The sequence below is a fragment of the Talpa europaea genome, assembly GCF_964194135.1.
Source record: "Talpa europaea genome assembly, chromosome: 10".
NCBI lineage: Eukaryota > Metazoa > Chordata > Mammalia > Eulipotyphla > Talpidae > Talpa > Talpa europaea.
In genome coordinates, this window is record NC_140077.1 from 70,791,848 (window position 1) to 70,807,052 (window position 15,205).

Below are 15,205 nucleotides of genomic sequence, written 5' to 3' on the forward strand. Positions count from 1 at the left end.
ATGTGGGAATGCTGGGGTGGGGGGCAGCCGGACGGGTGGGCTGCTGGCCATGTGTGTCCACACACAACCGCGTCGACGCATACATGCACGTGCAAGTGCATGGGTCACATGTGGGGTGTGTGCTGCGTGTGTATGTGCATGCATGCATGGATGTGACTGCTGTAGCAGACACCAGTGAGCTAAGCCCCAAAGCACCCAGAGGCCCTTACAGGCAACACCGGCTTGGCCTCCATCCCGCTGCCAGGACCGGGCGGCTCTGAACAAGGGCTGGAGATGGACCTTTTTATCCAGTAAACTTTATTTATATATAACAACAGTACAAATTGTGTCCTTGGCTTGCAAAATAGGCGTGTTTCATATTTACAGTAGGTACACAGTAATATATTAGGGTAGCAAAAGCCCCGTCCATGGGGTGCCTTAAATACTTCATTTTCTTACAGTTTTTAATTCCACAACACCTGTAAAACAACAAAACCAGACAGCTATCATTGTATTTCCTTAAAAATATATATAACACAGATTCCAGTGTGTCGAGGAGCGTGGCAGGCAGAGGTGGGGCCGCGTCCACCTGAGCACCCAGAGGGGCTGTGGTGCTGCCCACTGGGCCAGTCTTCTAGAACTGGCAGGTGCGGCCATTCAGTGCCACACTAGCGTCCTGGCAGCCCAGGGCGTCCCTGCACCAGGAAGCCACTTCCCTTTGTGGGGTCACTGGCCCCCGAGGCTGAACCTCATTCTTTGGGGAAAACAGGAGTAAGGACGGAATAGGGCAGGAGGCTTTGGGGTCTGAGGAGCCGCCCCGCAGCTGTTCAGGCTGTGCCTGCTGCCCCCAGGGCCTGCCTGCCCCTACACCATGTCTCAGGCTCCTCTCCTTGCCCTCAGGGCCAGGCAGCACAGTCTCCGGCTGGATGGGTGGTGATGGTACTCAGCCCTGGCCTGGGAACAGCTGCCCCAGGTCATGGTAGCAGGTGGGAGGCAGGTGTGGCCAGAGGCTCCTGGGGGGCACGGGAGTGAGCCTCCCACACGCCCACTGGCTCTGGGTCCTTGCCACCTGGCCATGCCCTCGGGCCGCTGCTGTTTCCCTTGCAGGGGGCGGGGGTGGCAGGAGGCAGGAGCTCGGCAGTGGGGGCAGCTCACATAAGCGGCCTCTTCGTGGGGTGAGCCCCGGCTTAGTAAGGCAGCTGGTGAGCAGGCTCCTTCCTCCACCTGGCTGTGCCCTCTGCAGGAAGGTGGTGCCCTCCGCAGTAAGCTGAATGTGCTGGCCAAGCCTCTGTCAGCGCCCTGAGTAGAGCCCAGCCTGGGTGGCTAGGAGGTTCTGGCCAGATGCTGCAGGAAACAGGGCCTTGGGGCAGACCGAAGAGGCTGGGTCTCAGGCGGGATGGTCCAGGAGGGATGCTGACCACAGGCCGGGGTGGGGCAGCAGTGTGACTGGGGCGGGATGGCCCAGCTCAGACCCTGGCCAGCCTCTACCATCCTTCCGCAGGCACCGGCTCCCTGGAGGCCGTATCTCGGTGAAGCCAGGTGGACTTTCTCCTGCCTTCCCTCCCGATGGCCGGCACAGGGCGGCCAGCCCTCCACCAGGCAAACCCTCAGGGCAATGCAGGAGGCCTGGGCCCCAAAGGGCTGGGTGGCCCGGAGCCTGAGCGCCCCAGAGAGCCCACTCCTGGCCCGTGCTGGATGGAGGTATCTTCTTCCTTCCTTCCTCCCTGAGGGACGCTGCAGGTGGGCCTGCCGGCCAGCCTCCCTAACACACTCGCAGGCCCCGGTGGGCTCTTCCCACATCGGCAGCCCTCACTGGGCACTGTCTGGGTGGGGCTGGCTGGAGCACAGGGGCTGAGGGCGGTGATGTCTGGCCTCTGTTTGCCAGGCAGGGGCTGCCTCTGCCCACAGGCTCAGCTCAGAAGGCAGTTCTGGGGGCAGACCCTTGGCCACGCCATCTCCTCCCCCACTGGCACAGCCTGCAGGTGACCACGCTGGGCCTGGGAAGGGCAGCACTTGGGCTGAGTGCAGAGGCGGGAGTGGGCACCTTTCGGGCCACGGCGCGGAGCTGGCAGCAGGGTTCCTGGGAGCAGCGCTGGGCTTGCTGGCTGTGATCTGCCTCAGAGCAGCGTTTCCTGAGTGTGGGGCCACACCGTCTTCTGCTAGCCAGAGTGTCGGGTGGACATGGGCACCAGTGTGGAGGCATGTGGGTGGCGTCAGCACGCCAGGTGGAGGCCAGCCCAGCCCCTGCCCTCCAACGTGGGCAGCATGGCCTTTGGGACTTGCTTGGAGGTAAAGCCGGGCCTTCAGCCCTGGTGAGCCAGAGGCAAGGACGCCGCAGGGCAGGCGTGGAAGGGACGTGTGGCAGCCACCCCTGCCCTTCCTCCCGCCTATCCTGCTGCCCTCACTCAGGCTTGGCCAGGGTGGAGCATGGCCATCCTGTTGCAGGCGAGCGGGACAGGCTGCCGCTCCTTCCACAGACTCACAGTAGAGCCCCCAAAGGGGTGGGCGGTCAACCAGGGAGCTGCTGCCTGCGGCCAGGCCTGGCACCTCTGCAGTTGGCAGCGAGCATGAGTGCATGAGGACAGACATGGCTTCTCTGACCTCGCATTTCAAGTATTGCCTTTGGCAAAGGGTGCTGACTCTCTGCATCCTCTTTCACGGCAAGAAGTGGCAGGCAGAGTGCCCAGGCCCAGGAGAGGCCCACGTGGAGCCCACTCACCCAGGACACTGAACACAGGCACAGCCGCCCGGTCCCAGGCCACTCCCCATGCTGAGACCCCTTTTGTCGAGGGCCCAGAACTCGGGCTCCGCCCAACTGGGCTGGCCAGGGGTACACAGCTGCTGTGCAGAGTGTCTGGTGGGGTCTGTGCTGTTCTCCTGATCCTCCTTCTGGTCCTCCAGCTCCTGGTCCTTCAGCTCCTGCTCCTGCTCCTCCTTGCTTTGTAAATCCCCGGGCTCCCCCGTGGCCTCTCCACGGTTGTTGGCGTCTGTAGGCAGGAGGTGATGGTGGGAGGACGGAAAGTCGGAGGGGCTGGTCTGAGTGAAACGGAGGTTGCATGGGAAGAACCTGGAGGCTTTTGTTTCCTTTTATTTCTGTTTTCCCCCTTTCTCTTAAAAAAACTAACTAGCGTTCTTATTGTTCCGCAATATACATCGGATGAGCTTCATGCAAAGGGCGGGCACCGTGGGGCTCCAGCCTGAGCCACTGCCTTCCTGTCCTGGCATGTCCCATCGCCGCAGGGCCTGGGGCAGCGGCTGGCCTGACCCGCTGCCACGGTTCGAGCCCCTGGCACAGCTGTGGTCCTCTGGGGCGCGGCCGCGCTCAGCTCTCGAAGGACATGGCATTGATGAGCTGCTCCACCTTGTGGGCCAGTCGCTGACGCCGGGCCTGCTCATCCTGCTCCAGCGCCCCAATGAGCTGCGGGCAGACAGCGCTCAGGACCGACCCCACCCCGTGCTGGACCCAGGCTAGGAGCACATGGGGAGCAGGTGCCTCTGGTGCCACAAGCATGTGTGTGTGCATGTGGATGTGAAACTGTGTGCCTGTGTGTGCATGTGGGCGTGCAGACTGTGATCTGTGCATGTGTGTGCATGTGTGTGTGCCAGTGTGCACAAGTCCCCACCCCATCCCTGCGATCGGGTGCAGCCGCTACCACACCCCTACCGCTGCCCTGGGGGGCAGGCCATGGGTGGCCCTGGGGCTGCTGGTGCTCAGTGACTAGAGCAGGTGAGGAAGCACAGCCCCCACACCAGCTGGCAGGTGGGGCTCACATGGCGGGGAGAGGCGGGGGCGGGGATCAGCAGGGGTGGGGCTTGCTGGGGGCAGGACTTGCTAGGGCAGAGCTTGAGCTAGACAGAGGCAGGGGCAGGGGCAGGGTCGGGCCCTCCGGCCAGGCCACGGGTGTCCACCACAAGCTCACCTCTGCGCTGTACTTGCTGACGTAGGAGTAGATCTCATTGAGCGCGCTGAGCATGTGGAACTCAGTGGCGTGCAGGCGTGATTGCTCGGCCAGATAGGCGTTCATGTCCTGGTCACTGATGGTGGGAAGCTTGGCGATGTCCGCATAGTACCTGCAGGGAGCAGCTGTGGAGGGCCTGCCCCGCCCCTCTCCCAGGACTTGGCAGTTTGGGCTGCAGTGCAGGGGCGGGGGTGGGGGGGGTGGGGTTGGGGGGGGGCGGTGTAGTTGGGGGGATGCAGGGAATGGGAGGAGAGACACTCCCTGCATTCAGCCAGCCCCACCCTGCCCTCTGCTTGCAGGGCGACCTTGGGCAGGTGACTCAGCGTCTCTGAGTCACTTTCTCATAGTAAGGGGGAGGGGGCCAGGCCTTAACACAGATGCATCCCAGAGCCACCGCCTTGCTGGGCTCCACTCAGTCAACGGTCAGTGGTCAGCAGAACCAGAGTAGCTTTCTGCAGGGACGTGAGCGCCCCAGCGCGCAGCCGGGGAGGGGCGGGGCCGGGCAGGGCAGGGTAGGGTGGGCAGTGGCCTCACCTCTCCACCCAGCTTTTGTAGCTGGGGATGTCCTTGGCGTAGAGCAGCTTGTTGGAGGGTGAGTCCTTGCCCAGCCGGTGCTCGGACGTGGAGCAAGAGTCCATGAAGGTCTGGGCCACCACTGACAGGCAGGCGTCTGTGATGCTGCTCTTGTGGATGTCGAACACGAACTGCGGGTTCTTGATCACATTTACCCAGAAGCGTAGGGGCAGGCTGCGGGGAAAGCAGGCTGAGGGCACCGCCAGACCCACTCCCCCTTGCAGACCCCTGGGCCTGGAGCCTGAACACTGTCACCTGGGGGTGCTCAGGGCCCTAGGGGACACTCCAGTCCAGGGGGTGTGCATGGAGGTCCTGGGAGCACCTGGGGCCGGAGGGAGGCACATGGGACCCTGGGGTGCTCTAGGTCTGGGGCCACTCAGGGCTCTGGGGGGAGTTCTTGAGGTCCTGAGGGTACATAGGGCCCTGGGGGGCACTTGAGGTCTGTGGGAGTGCATGGGGCCCTGGGGGGCACTGACACGCTCTCTCACTACCAAGTGGGGGGCTCTGGGCCCTCCTGCCAGGAGAGCAGGGCACCGGGCAGCTGCAGGGAGGACCAGGTATGGCCAGGAGCAGAGAGGCCGCCTCCTCAAGACAGACCCTGAGCTGCAGAAGGGGCATTCCTGACCAGCCGGTCCTCAAGTGGACAGACGCCCTCATGGGGTGCCCGCACAGGTGGCTCAGCTGTGGTTCTCTCAGGGCTGCCCATCCGCCAGGCCTGGGGTCCAGGGTGCTGTCTGGAAGACCCAACCCCTGGGAGGGCACAAGGGTGCCCTCTGCACCCCCATGAGCTGCCAGGGAGCCAGGCCTACTCCACCGGGCAGGCAGGGCAGGTGGGAGGCCACTGCTGGGTGGACTAGAGTCTGTCCACCTGACGACCTGCCCCTCTGTGGGGGCAGCTGTGAGTCCCAGCTGTGCTGGCCTGACTGGTCTTGCGAGCCCGGAGCCTGCCACCACCCTGATGTTCATGGGCCAGGCTCCCCGCTGTCTCGGGGTACCCTGTCTTGGGAGAGATGGGCTTGGCCTCTGCCCCCCTTTCTTCAGGCAGCGTCCACAGCCTCTGATGGTCCCACCGCCACAGCGCAGGACTCTGGTCAGGGCTGTGGACCTGGCAGAGCCAGCCACAGCCCCAAGCGGGGAGGACTGTGGGGTTGGTGGGATCTCTCAAGTGTTTGCTGGTTGCTAGGACTGCGGATGCCCAAACACCAGCTGGGCCCATCTGTGTGGCTGCCCTGGCTGGAGCAGGCAGACCCCACAAGCTGGTGCTGGCTGCCCGCTGCTTCCTGGGGGGAACTCCTGCTCCTGGCGATCCCGTCTGACCTGAAAGCCAGACCTGGGCTTGGCCTGAGTCCGGTTCCAGCCCCAGGGGAGGAGCAGTGGACCCGGTGGGTCTGGGGGAGGCCCGTGCGGCCGGCTGTGCCTGTGAGGAGGCCTTAGAGGGACGTCTGCTGTGCTGAGCCCCCAGCTGTGCTGAGCCCCCACAATGACCAGCGTCCCTGGGGACACGCCCCCGCACCCCCACCCTGGATGCTGTTCCGGGGCCCAGTGCCCCGGCTCTGCTGCTGGCTCCCCCTGTGGGCCTTTACCCAGCTCCTGGCCCCTTCCCAAGAAGTGACAGTCTCCACCCAGGAGTAGGGGCCCTCAAGTCAGCCTCCCGGTGCAGGGAAGGGGTGCAAGACCAGGAAAGCTCCCACACTCTGGGTGCTGGCCTCATGGGGACCAGGCCCTCCCCCTGCCACCCTGTTCTGTCCACTGTGTGGGCCAGCCCCCCGCTGCAGCCACCCTCAGGGCCAGCATCCCTCCCTCGTTCCAGCCACCCTCCGGGCGAGCCCCCCTGCTGCAGCTGCACTGCAGGCGAGTCCCCCACTCTGGCTGCCCTCAGGTGAGCCCCCCGTTGTGGCCACCCTCTAAGTGAGTCCCCTGTTCCAGCCGCCCTCCGGGCCAGCCCCGCACCAGTTGCTCTTCCAGGTGTGCCGCACGTCGGTGTCATGGATGCTGTGCCTATCCGCCTGCTCGTCCAGGAAGTCAAACATGTACTTGATGGCCAGAGGCAGGGCACTACCCCGGTGCACTGTGCTGAACAGGGTCTCGAACAGGTCATCCACGAACTTCTGCAGCGTGCCCTGGGGCGAAGCGTGAGGGCTCTGACTCCACCTGCCCAAGTCCACCTGGGGCCTGTCTGGGGCCGGCGGGGGCTCCAATGCTGGACAAGCCCCTTCTGGCCACTCGCGCCACAGGGCACAGGGGGGCTGGTGGCCGCAGACACGAGGGAGGGGTCTGTGGACCAAGCCTGGTGCCCCCGGCAGGAGGGCCTTCACTCAGGCCCAGGGGGACGGCTCGCCCCGACGCAGCCCTGCTTACGTCCATCTTTGGGGGAGAGACCGGGGCAGCAGGGGCTCCCGGGTGGGGACATGGCCCCGGTCTCTCCCCCGGGGCCCAGAAAGTGGGTGGGGCATGGCTGGGGTGGGGACCACAACGGCCAGGCTGGGCGCTACCTTGGTGGCCAGCAGTCGGGTCAGGTAGATCTCAGACACCATCTTGCTGCCCCGGTCGCCCTCCTTCTGGTCCCCGTGCTCATGGTTCTTCACCAGGTGCCACACCTTGAGCCCACTGTCCAGGTCGGGCGTGATCATGGGCGCGCGGGAGCGCAGGCTGTCGGGGCTGCCCGTGTACCTGAAGGAGGAGTCTGGGGTGCGAGGCTGTGAGTGGCAGGCCCCGCCCTTCGGGAGGAGGCCCTAGGCCCCCCCACACCCCGTACCCGCTGCGCTCACTAGGGGGATGCGCCTCAGTTGGAAGGATGCCCTGGACCTCGCCTTGGGGGGGCCATTTAGTGTTCCATGGGTGGCGTGCGGATAATCAAGCTTTTTCATAAAAAGCAGATTTGGAAATTCTGGGAGCTCGGGGGACCCTGGGGATCCCGATGCTTCCGGCTGAGGGCAGTCAGTGTGGTCACAGGGCTCCAGCACAGATCCGGGTTCTGTAGGGTGTGTGACACTCCCGGGGACCCCTGGCGCCGGCACCCCCGCTCCCTGCCCACCACAGCCCTGGTCCTGGCGCTCACCATATCTGCTGATGGATGTCCGGGAGATGCTGGCGGAGGCAGGGATGTTGTAGGACGAGGTCTGCTTGGGGACCAGGGCTACCACGGACCTGTCTGACACCTGGGGGGGCACACGGTGGTGAGGCTGCACCCAGAGCCCTGAGCTCACCAGGACCCCCTGGACTGGAGGGTGCCCCCGCTTGCATCTAGGACACACTGACACCGGCTCGCCCTGTGGCCCAGGGCCACAGCCACATTAGTCCCGAGTGGGGGCGGCCATTCCTTCCAAACTATTGGGTCAATTAAACATCTGCCTTCCTCTGTGTGATTCCCTTTGAGGTGTGACCAGAACATCTAACCAGCCCATGCCTTGGAGTCCCAGGCAGTGCCCTGCAACCTGTGAGAGTCGCTGGCCCCCACGCCAGGGGAGCACATAGACGGTCTCCATGGTAGCCCAAGTCTCGGCTGGAGCCCGGTTCTCACAAGGACCGGCTGCCCTGGGACAGCCTTTCTGGGACTTCAGCTCATTTCGCCCTGGTCTGTAGCTGCTCTACCCCGGCCTGAGCCTGCTGCCCCGGTCCACCAGAGGAACCCCCCAAGGGCAGCCACTGTCCGGCCAGAGGGGTGTGTCAGCTGCCCTGTGAAGTCGCCGGCCACAGGGAAAGGCTGGCACCAGGAGCCCTGCTGTAGGCCTTTGGAGCCAGTCCGGGTAAGCTTGCCCGCTGTCCTGTCCAAATGGAGACCCCGGATTCCTGGCCATTCTATTAAACATCCAGCACAGAGGGATGAGGCAGCTATAATAATGTTATGGGCCATAAAACATTCCTATTAAACCGTTCTTTACTTTAACAATTTTTATGAACTTTATCAGTTTGATTTATAGCTGCACGAACCGTAAAACCATCTTTCTGGGTTTTAAATTGTCAGCCCCTCTCTCCCACCAAAAAGGAATTAAACTTTGGGAAGTCAAACCATAAATGAGCATTAGCACTAACGAGATTCCCCGACAACGGCTCCGTGGTCATGTTTAATTTCGCTCTCCCTATAAATCTGAGGAGTGGGAAGGTTTTTAATATCTTTGTTAATTAAGATAATGCAGATTTTCTCCTGCGGGGACTCCAGGGGCCTCTGACCCGGGCGGGTCAAGGGCATTGCCTGGGTTGGAGGTGGGGAGTGCAAGGAGCCTGCAGGCCCAGGGGTCCCCGGCCTTGGCCAGGTCCAGGGCACATCTCAGCTCCCCGCTGCGAACCTGCAAGCAGCTACTTGAGAGCCGGGAGATGCAGCCCTGCTCCAGGAAGAAGAGGGCACTAGCCATGAGCACAGCCTGGCCACTGCAGGCTGGATCCCCGCAGTCCTGGCCAAGGGCTAGCGGCTTGTCAGGGTGGTGCCTCAAGGCTGCCACGTTTCTCTGGGTTGGCCATGGGCCCTTGACCTGTGGTGCAGGTCAGTGAGCAGGGAGAGGCTACCCTGCCCAGGCCCTCACTCTGCTGGTCTCTGCCCAGTCCTGCACCGTGGGGTGGGGTGGGGTGGGGGCGCAGGGGAGGGTGGCCAGGGCTGCTGTGCGCACTGTGCAGGTGACCTAACCGAGGTCACACCAGCGAGGTCACACCAGCGAGGTCCTCGTCCCACCCCCACTCGGGCCATCCTGGGGCCCGGGTGTTAGATGTGAGTACAGGCCGGGGTGGGGGCAGAGTTTGGAAGGGTGCTTGTGGGGGGGGGCAGGCTTCCTCTCTGCCCTGGGAGACTCCAGCCACTACCTGGGCCTTCAGGCCCAGCACGGCCTTTCCCATGGCTGTGGCCGCAGGGCCGGGGCTCCCTGGGGCTCTGAGGGCAGCACAGCCAAGAAAATCTGCTCCAGGCCTGAAGGCAGGAAAGGGGCAAGAGATCACTTTTAGGCTCTGAGGTTGAGTTGCCCTGGAGGGAAGGGGACATCCTGGGCGGTCAAAGTTAGCCCTCCTCACCTGGTAACACACCAGCAGTCCCTCACACACACCTGCAGGCCATCACCTGGTAAAGCATGCACTTGTGGCCCCTCACCTGGTAATGCACTTGCGGGCCCTCACCTGGTAACACACCTGCAGCCCTTCACCTGGTAATGCACCGGCAGGACCCTCACCTGGAATGCAACTGTGGGCCCTTACCTGGTAATGCACCAGCGTGTTGAGCCGCTTCCAGTCACCCTCGATCTTGGTGGTGACGTCCTCGTCCTGCAGCACGACCCGGGCAATGCGGCCCTGCCGCCACTCTGGAGGGGGTGCCATGTTGGGGGGCTTCAGCCAGGGCACCCTGCCCCCCCTCCTCCAGGCAGCCCCCCTCAGGTGCAGGCAGGGCCCAGGCAGGGGTGCACGGGAGGTAGGGAGCAAGGGGGCCAGGCATGGCCCAGGCAGGGTGCACTGTGGGGTGGGGGGCGGAGGGGGGCAGCAGGGCCTGGGCACGGTGCATGGGAGGTAGGGGCCATGGGGGCAGGTAGGGCCTGGGTTGGGGGCATGGGGGACAGGCGGAGCCTGGGTAGGGGTGCACAATGGGGTGGGGGGTATGGGGGCAGGGGGGACCCAGGCACGGGTGCATGGGGTGTGGAGGGGCATGGGTGCCGCGGACCAGCACAGCACAAGGGCGTCAGGCAGGGTCTGGATGGGGGTGCATGGGGAGCAGGCGGGGCCCAGGTGAGGGTGCATGGGGGGTGGGGGCCATGGGGGAGCAGGCAGGGCCTAGGCAGTGTGCACTGAGGGGGCAGACAGGGTCCAGGAAGGGGTGCTTGGGGCAGGTGGGGCCCAGGTGGGATGCAGGCAGTAGGGTCTCCACCCCGACCACCCCCAGCCATGCCCAGCCGGGCACCTACCCAGGTCCATGTCCACGGCGCGGGGCCGCTGGGAGTGGGGCACATTCTTGTAGACGGCGTCCAGGATCTTTTCCTTGGCCTGCGTGATGGTGTCGCAGTTCAGCACCTTCACTGGGACCTCAGGGCTGTTCTCATTGTCAGGGTTGACGCAGTTCAGGATCTGCAGGGGGACAGCGCTGACGGCTGGGCCTGCCGCCAGCTGCCCACAGCCTACGCAGAAGCTACCCTGTCCCCAGGCCCAGCAGGGTGCCCTGGGTGGGTGGATGAGGGAGGGTGCTGGGCGGACCCTGCCTTCCTGCTAAGTTGTTCAGACGTACAGGGGTGCACCCTCCTCTGCCCAGCATTGCTTGTGGTAAACTGAGGCACAGGGTGCCCTCTGGGCTCCCTGGGGAGATGGGAGGGGAGCACATGCCCTTGGCCCTGCCCCGTGGACGCACGCTGTGGGCCCAGGGCGGGTGATCGGCCAGGGTGGGGCCTGCACTTGTGCTCACCAGTGTCTTGTAGTCAATCTGCTGGCGGATGAGCTTGTCCTCACTCAGCGAGTAGCGGGCCTCACCCGTAATGGCGTCGATGGGGCCCTTCTCCATCTGCTGCTTGATGGCGCAGTGCAGCATGAACAGTGGCTCCCCGGCGCACTCCTGCATGCAGGCGGGGGCGTGTGAGCCTGGAGCTTGGTGCCTCCCACTTGCTCGTCCATCCCCTGCCAGGCTCCTCCTGCCCCCACTGACCTTCAGGAACTTGTGCAGGAGGAAGGCGAACCAGTTGGTGAGCATCTTCTCAGCCACAGACTCTGTCCTGGGGGAGGGAGGGGCTGCATGGAGGCATCCAGGGCTGAGGCAGTTCCTGCCTGCCAAGGTGGGGTGCCCTCTACCCCTCATGCAGGGCCAGGTGGGGCTGCCTCATTACTCCCTATGGCCCTTGGGGTGTCCGGGGCGCTGTGTCCAGGACATACCTGTCCCTGCCCCCAATGCCCTGGTGCCCTATCATGGTGGAGCTGGCACGGGGCTGTGATCTTGGGCAGGATGTCTGACCCCCGGGCTCGGGATGTCCCACCCTGTCTGATGGCACCGTCCCCCACACATGGATGGGATGCCCAGAGGGGTGGACACCCTTGCATGGTAGTCGCCAGGAGGGTGACAGGAGAAGGGACTGGGGTTCTCCAGCCCCAGCCCCTCTCTGTGCTGGGCGTCCCGCTCAGCTCCAGGTCAGACACTGGGCACTGCAGGAGCATCCACACTGTCCGGTGGGATGGGGCCAGGAGCCAGGCCCTCCTCCCTCCATGCACAACCACAAGGGCCTGGGGCCTGCGAGCTCCTGGGAGCAGCAGCGATGGCCTGGGTTGCTTCCAAGGGATGGGGGGCTGGCGGTGGGGCTCAGCTCAGGGAGGGGTCGCAGGAGGGGCTGGGGCGTCTGCAAGGGTCTGGTGAGTCACTGACAGGAAGGGGCACAGACAGGAAACCCCACAAATCCCAGCACATCCAACATACTAGGGTCTTTCAAGGGGTCCAGTGTATGGGGCTAGACTGGGTCCTCCCCCACATTTCATCTCACTGAGGGGTGTGGGGCTACCAGCTGGACGGGCCACCCGGCGGGCCCAAGGTCACAACGGATGGAGGAGCGCTGGGTCCAGCCCACCAGCAGCAGGGATCCGCCCGCTCCGAGCGTGTGGACACAGGTGGGAGCATCAGGGAGCCTATCCCACCACCTTCACTCCCCGCTTGACCCCGCTTCCCCCCTCCCAGCCCCGCCCCTGTGCTCCCCTGCACCTCCTGAGCAACAGCTTCGGGTGGTTCCTGTTCTCCAGGTTCTTGTCAATAAGGTCAGCCAGCAGCTGCTTGAGCACATCCGTGGCATACTCTAAGCGGCCCTGCAGGCCAGTCATGATGAGCGAGGCCACGTTGCCACGGTCGCGCATGGAGAAGCTGCGCTGCAGCTCCAGCGTGCGAATGAAGGTCAGCAGGAACACCTTGTTGTTGACCAGCTGTGCAAAGAGCTTCAGAGCCTTCTCCACATGTGGCTGTCCGTTCCCCTGCACCTGGGGACAGAGGGCAGGACGTCATAGTGCAGGCCCCGCCCCTGGCCCGACCCCCTGCAGGACGCAGCCCCGCCCCTGGCCCCCTATAGGCCTCAGCCCAGCCTTACACAGTGACCTGCAGGCCCTGCCCCTGATCCTAACCCCCTCAGACTGCAGCCCCAACACAGCCCTACCCCTGTGTTCAGCCCCCCCACCCTGCAGGCCCAAGCTCTGTCCCTACAATGGGACAACAGGCACCCTCCCCTGCACCAGCCCCCCCCACCCCACTCCACAGGCCACAGCCCCGCCTTGCACCCCAGCCCACCTGAGATGGGACCCACATGGCCTCTACCCCTGTGCCTGAGCCAATGCCTGCTGCACCCCCTGCACCCTGGGGGCCCGGTGCTTGGCCCGCACCCCACCTGGGTCCCTGACAGGATATCCACTATAGCACCTTCCAGGGAGGCTGGTCCCTCCTGCCCCCACTGTGGTAAGGAGGATGGGGCTCTGCTCCTCACAGGAGCCATAGGGGCTCATTGCCATGCCCAGTAGGAGACCCCAGGGACCTGCTGGGCCCACCACCGCCGCCCTGTGCCCTGACACCCCCCAGTGCTCTCAGAGCCGCCTCCGCCTGCCCGCCCCACGAAGAAGGGACAGAGCTTGCTAATTAGCGCTGTGGTTCGGCCCAGAGTTCCTCGGGGTCAGGGGTGCCTGTGAGCCTGAGGGGCGTCCTGACCAGGACTGCGGGCCCCCCTGCAGGCACAGCAGCAACTGACCTCCAGCTCCCGCAGCACCGGGTGGTCCTCGATGCCCGGGAAGAGCACGCGCATGGCGTAGGTGCGGTACTCCAGGTAGGGGATGCCGGCACGGTCCAGGTCGCTGGTCAGCTCATTGATGTCTGTCTGGAGCTCGGCAAAGGCTGGGAGTGAGGAGGGCAGGTGGTCAGCGGGCGTGGGGCAGAGGGGATCTGGGGGGGTCAGACGCCCTCCCGAGGAGGAGTCCAGTCCTGTGCATATGCCTCGGGGACATGGGACCAACCCCGTGGGTGCCACTCGGCCTGGGAACACTGTGGTCAAGGCACAGGGAGGGGAAGGTGGCCTGGGGATGCCGTGGTCAAGGCGCAGGCACTGGGGGAGGGGGATGGGGCGGCCTGGGCACTGTGTGGGACCCGAGGGCCGCTGGCCACCCACTGGCCACATGGGTGTCCCTGAGGGAGGGACAGCAGGAACAGAGTCAGGCGCCGCCCCTGGTGTGAGGTCAACTGCGGTGGCCGAAGCAGCACAGTGGGGCCATCCCAACAACAGGACATTACTCAGCCCTACGAAGGGGGCCTTGACATCTGCCGCAGTGGGGTGACCTGGTGGACTCAGGCTCAGAGAGGACAGCAAAGGGCAGAGGCCAGTCGTCTTCTCGGCTTGGCCTCAACAGCGGATCAGCCGCAGCAGCTGGCCATGAGGGGTGGGGCCACTGCTCCATAAGGACAGAGCCCGCCGCGGCAGGCGGGCAGCAACTCTGGAATGGATGGGGGCGGGCAGCAGCTCTGGAGTGGATGGGGGCGGGCAGCAGCTCTGGAGTGGATGGGCTGTGGTGGCTGCAGGGGGTCTGAGCAGACTCAGTGCCGCTCCCTGAGGAAGGCCCTGGGTGAGGAGCCCGAGGTCTGGGTGTTTCACACGAGTGGGACAGAACTGAGCACAGAGCCAGGGCTCTGAGCTGATGGCCGTGTCCCTGGGCACAGCCCACCCAGTGGGCCCCTCACTGTCCTCATGGGCCACCCAGCCGCACATTTGCAGCTGAGCGACACGGGGTCCTGACTGAGATGTGTACCCCGAGGGCCCCACGGCCTACCGCTGAAGGGGCACAGGCACACCTATCTCCTAGCGGCCATGGTTTTGTGGGAGGCAGGAGTCCCCATTCCATCCTGGACAAGGACGCTGGCTGGCAGGGGCCTTCAGAATAGTCGGCTGCTGCCACAGCGGGGCCATCTGGGGCGGGGCAGGGCACGCTCACCCTCCTTGCACTCCAGGGCCACGCGGGACTCTAGGCTGTCCATCTGCATCTGCAGCCGCTTCAGCGTGAGGTCATTCTCCCGGGACTTGCGCTTGTAGGCGATGAGGACCAGCACAACTATGACCAGCAGGAGGCTGCCGCCGGCAGCAATGCTCACGATGGCAGGCAGCGTCAGCAGGCTGTCGGGGGCCACGCTCACGGAGCCAGGCGAGAACACCAAGCCACCCACGTGCACCTGCGGCACAGCCAAGACTCAGGATGGGCACTGCCTGCACTGCGCCTGAGACCCCGCCCCCGCCACAGCACACTCCCCAGGCACCTGAGCCCCCTGTAGCCCCTCAGACCCCCATGCTTAGTGAGCACCCCCACTGCTTGAGCTCCCCACGGCACCTGAGCCCCCCGCAGGGCCAGGGTGCTCACCATGACCTTGTGCTGCCCGGTGAGGCTGGGGGGCTCGCAGAGCAGCTGAGTCTCAGACACGGTGACAGTGCAGGGTGTGTCCCCGACCAGCACAGTGTAGTTAAGCTTGGCACCCCCGGTGGCTGGCGGGCAGAGGTTCTTGCCCTGGGGACATGGAGTGGGGTGACTGGAGGGCCCGGAGGAGATGCTGGGCGAGCTTTGGGGAGCCTTCAGCCAGTCCCCACAGGCAGAGAGGGCACAGGAAGGGGGAGAGGAAGGCAGGGGGAAGCGGGCCAGGGGGACAGGTGCCACATGGACACTGGGGAAGGGGCCGGCAGGGGGCAAGTGCCACCGAGGGTCCAGGCCACACCAGGCCGGGGGGTGAGTAGGGGCCAGCA

The 15,205-nt window shown here is 64.7% G+C and overlaps 2 protein-coding genes across 2 annotated transcripts in view; both read right to left on the reverse strand.

The window, feature by feature from the left end:
• Nucleotides 1–3,204, reverse strand: part of CD34 (CD34 molecule) — a gene marked incomplete at its 5' end in the record, with an annotated part of 45,046 nt that extends 41,842 nt beyond the window's left edge. Inside the window, 2 exons of the mRNA XM_084245515.1 lie at nt 2,814–2,966; nt 3,105–3,204. Of these exons, the coding sequence (XP_084101641.1) occupies nt 2,814–2,966; nt 3,105–3,204 (253 nt within the window). The remainder of the gene's footprint in view (nt 1–2,813; nt 2,967–3,104) is intronic.
• The window catches only part of PLXNA2 (plexin A2), a gene marked incomplete at its 5' end in the record, with an annotated part of 66,674 nt that continues 54,584 nt past the window's right edge, over nt 3,116–15,205 (reverse strand). The window contains 14 exons of the mRNA XM_084245516.1: nt 3,116–3,397; nt 3,900–4,050; nt 4,473–4,685; nt 6,462–6,631; nt 7,004–7,194; nt 7,570–7,669; nt 9,690–9,793; nt 10,388–10,547; nt 10,879–11,025; nt 11,116–11,182; nt 12,154–12,422; nt 13,178–13,320; nt 14,409–14,643; nt 14,829–14,972. Of these exons, the coding sequence (XP_084101642.1) occupies nt 3,302–3,397; nt 3,900–4,050; nt 4,473–4,685; nt 6,462–6,631; nt 7,004–7,194; nt 7,570–7,669; nt 9,690–9,793; nt 10,388–10,547; nt 10,879–11,025; nt 11,116–11,182; nt 12,154–12,422; nt 13,178–13,320; nt 14,409–14,643; nt 14,829–14,972 (2,190 nt within the window). The 3' untranslated portion in view covers nt 3,116–3,301. The remainder of the gene's footprint in view (nt 3,398–3,899; nt 4,051–4,472; nt 4,686–6,461; nt 6,632–7,003; nt 7,195–7,569; nt 7,670–9,689; nt 9,794–10,387; nt 10,548–10,878; nt 11,026–11,115; nt 11,183–12,153; nt 12,423–13,177; nt 13,321–14,408; nt 14,644–14,828; nt 14,973–15,205) is intronic.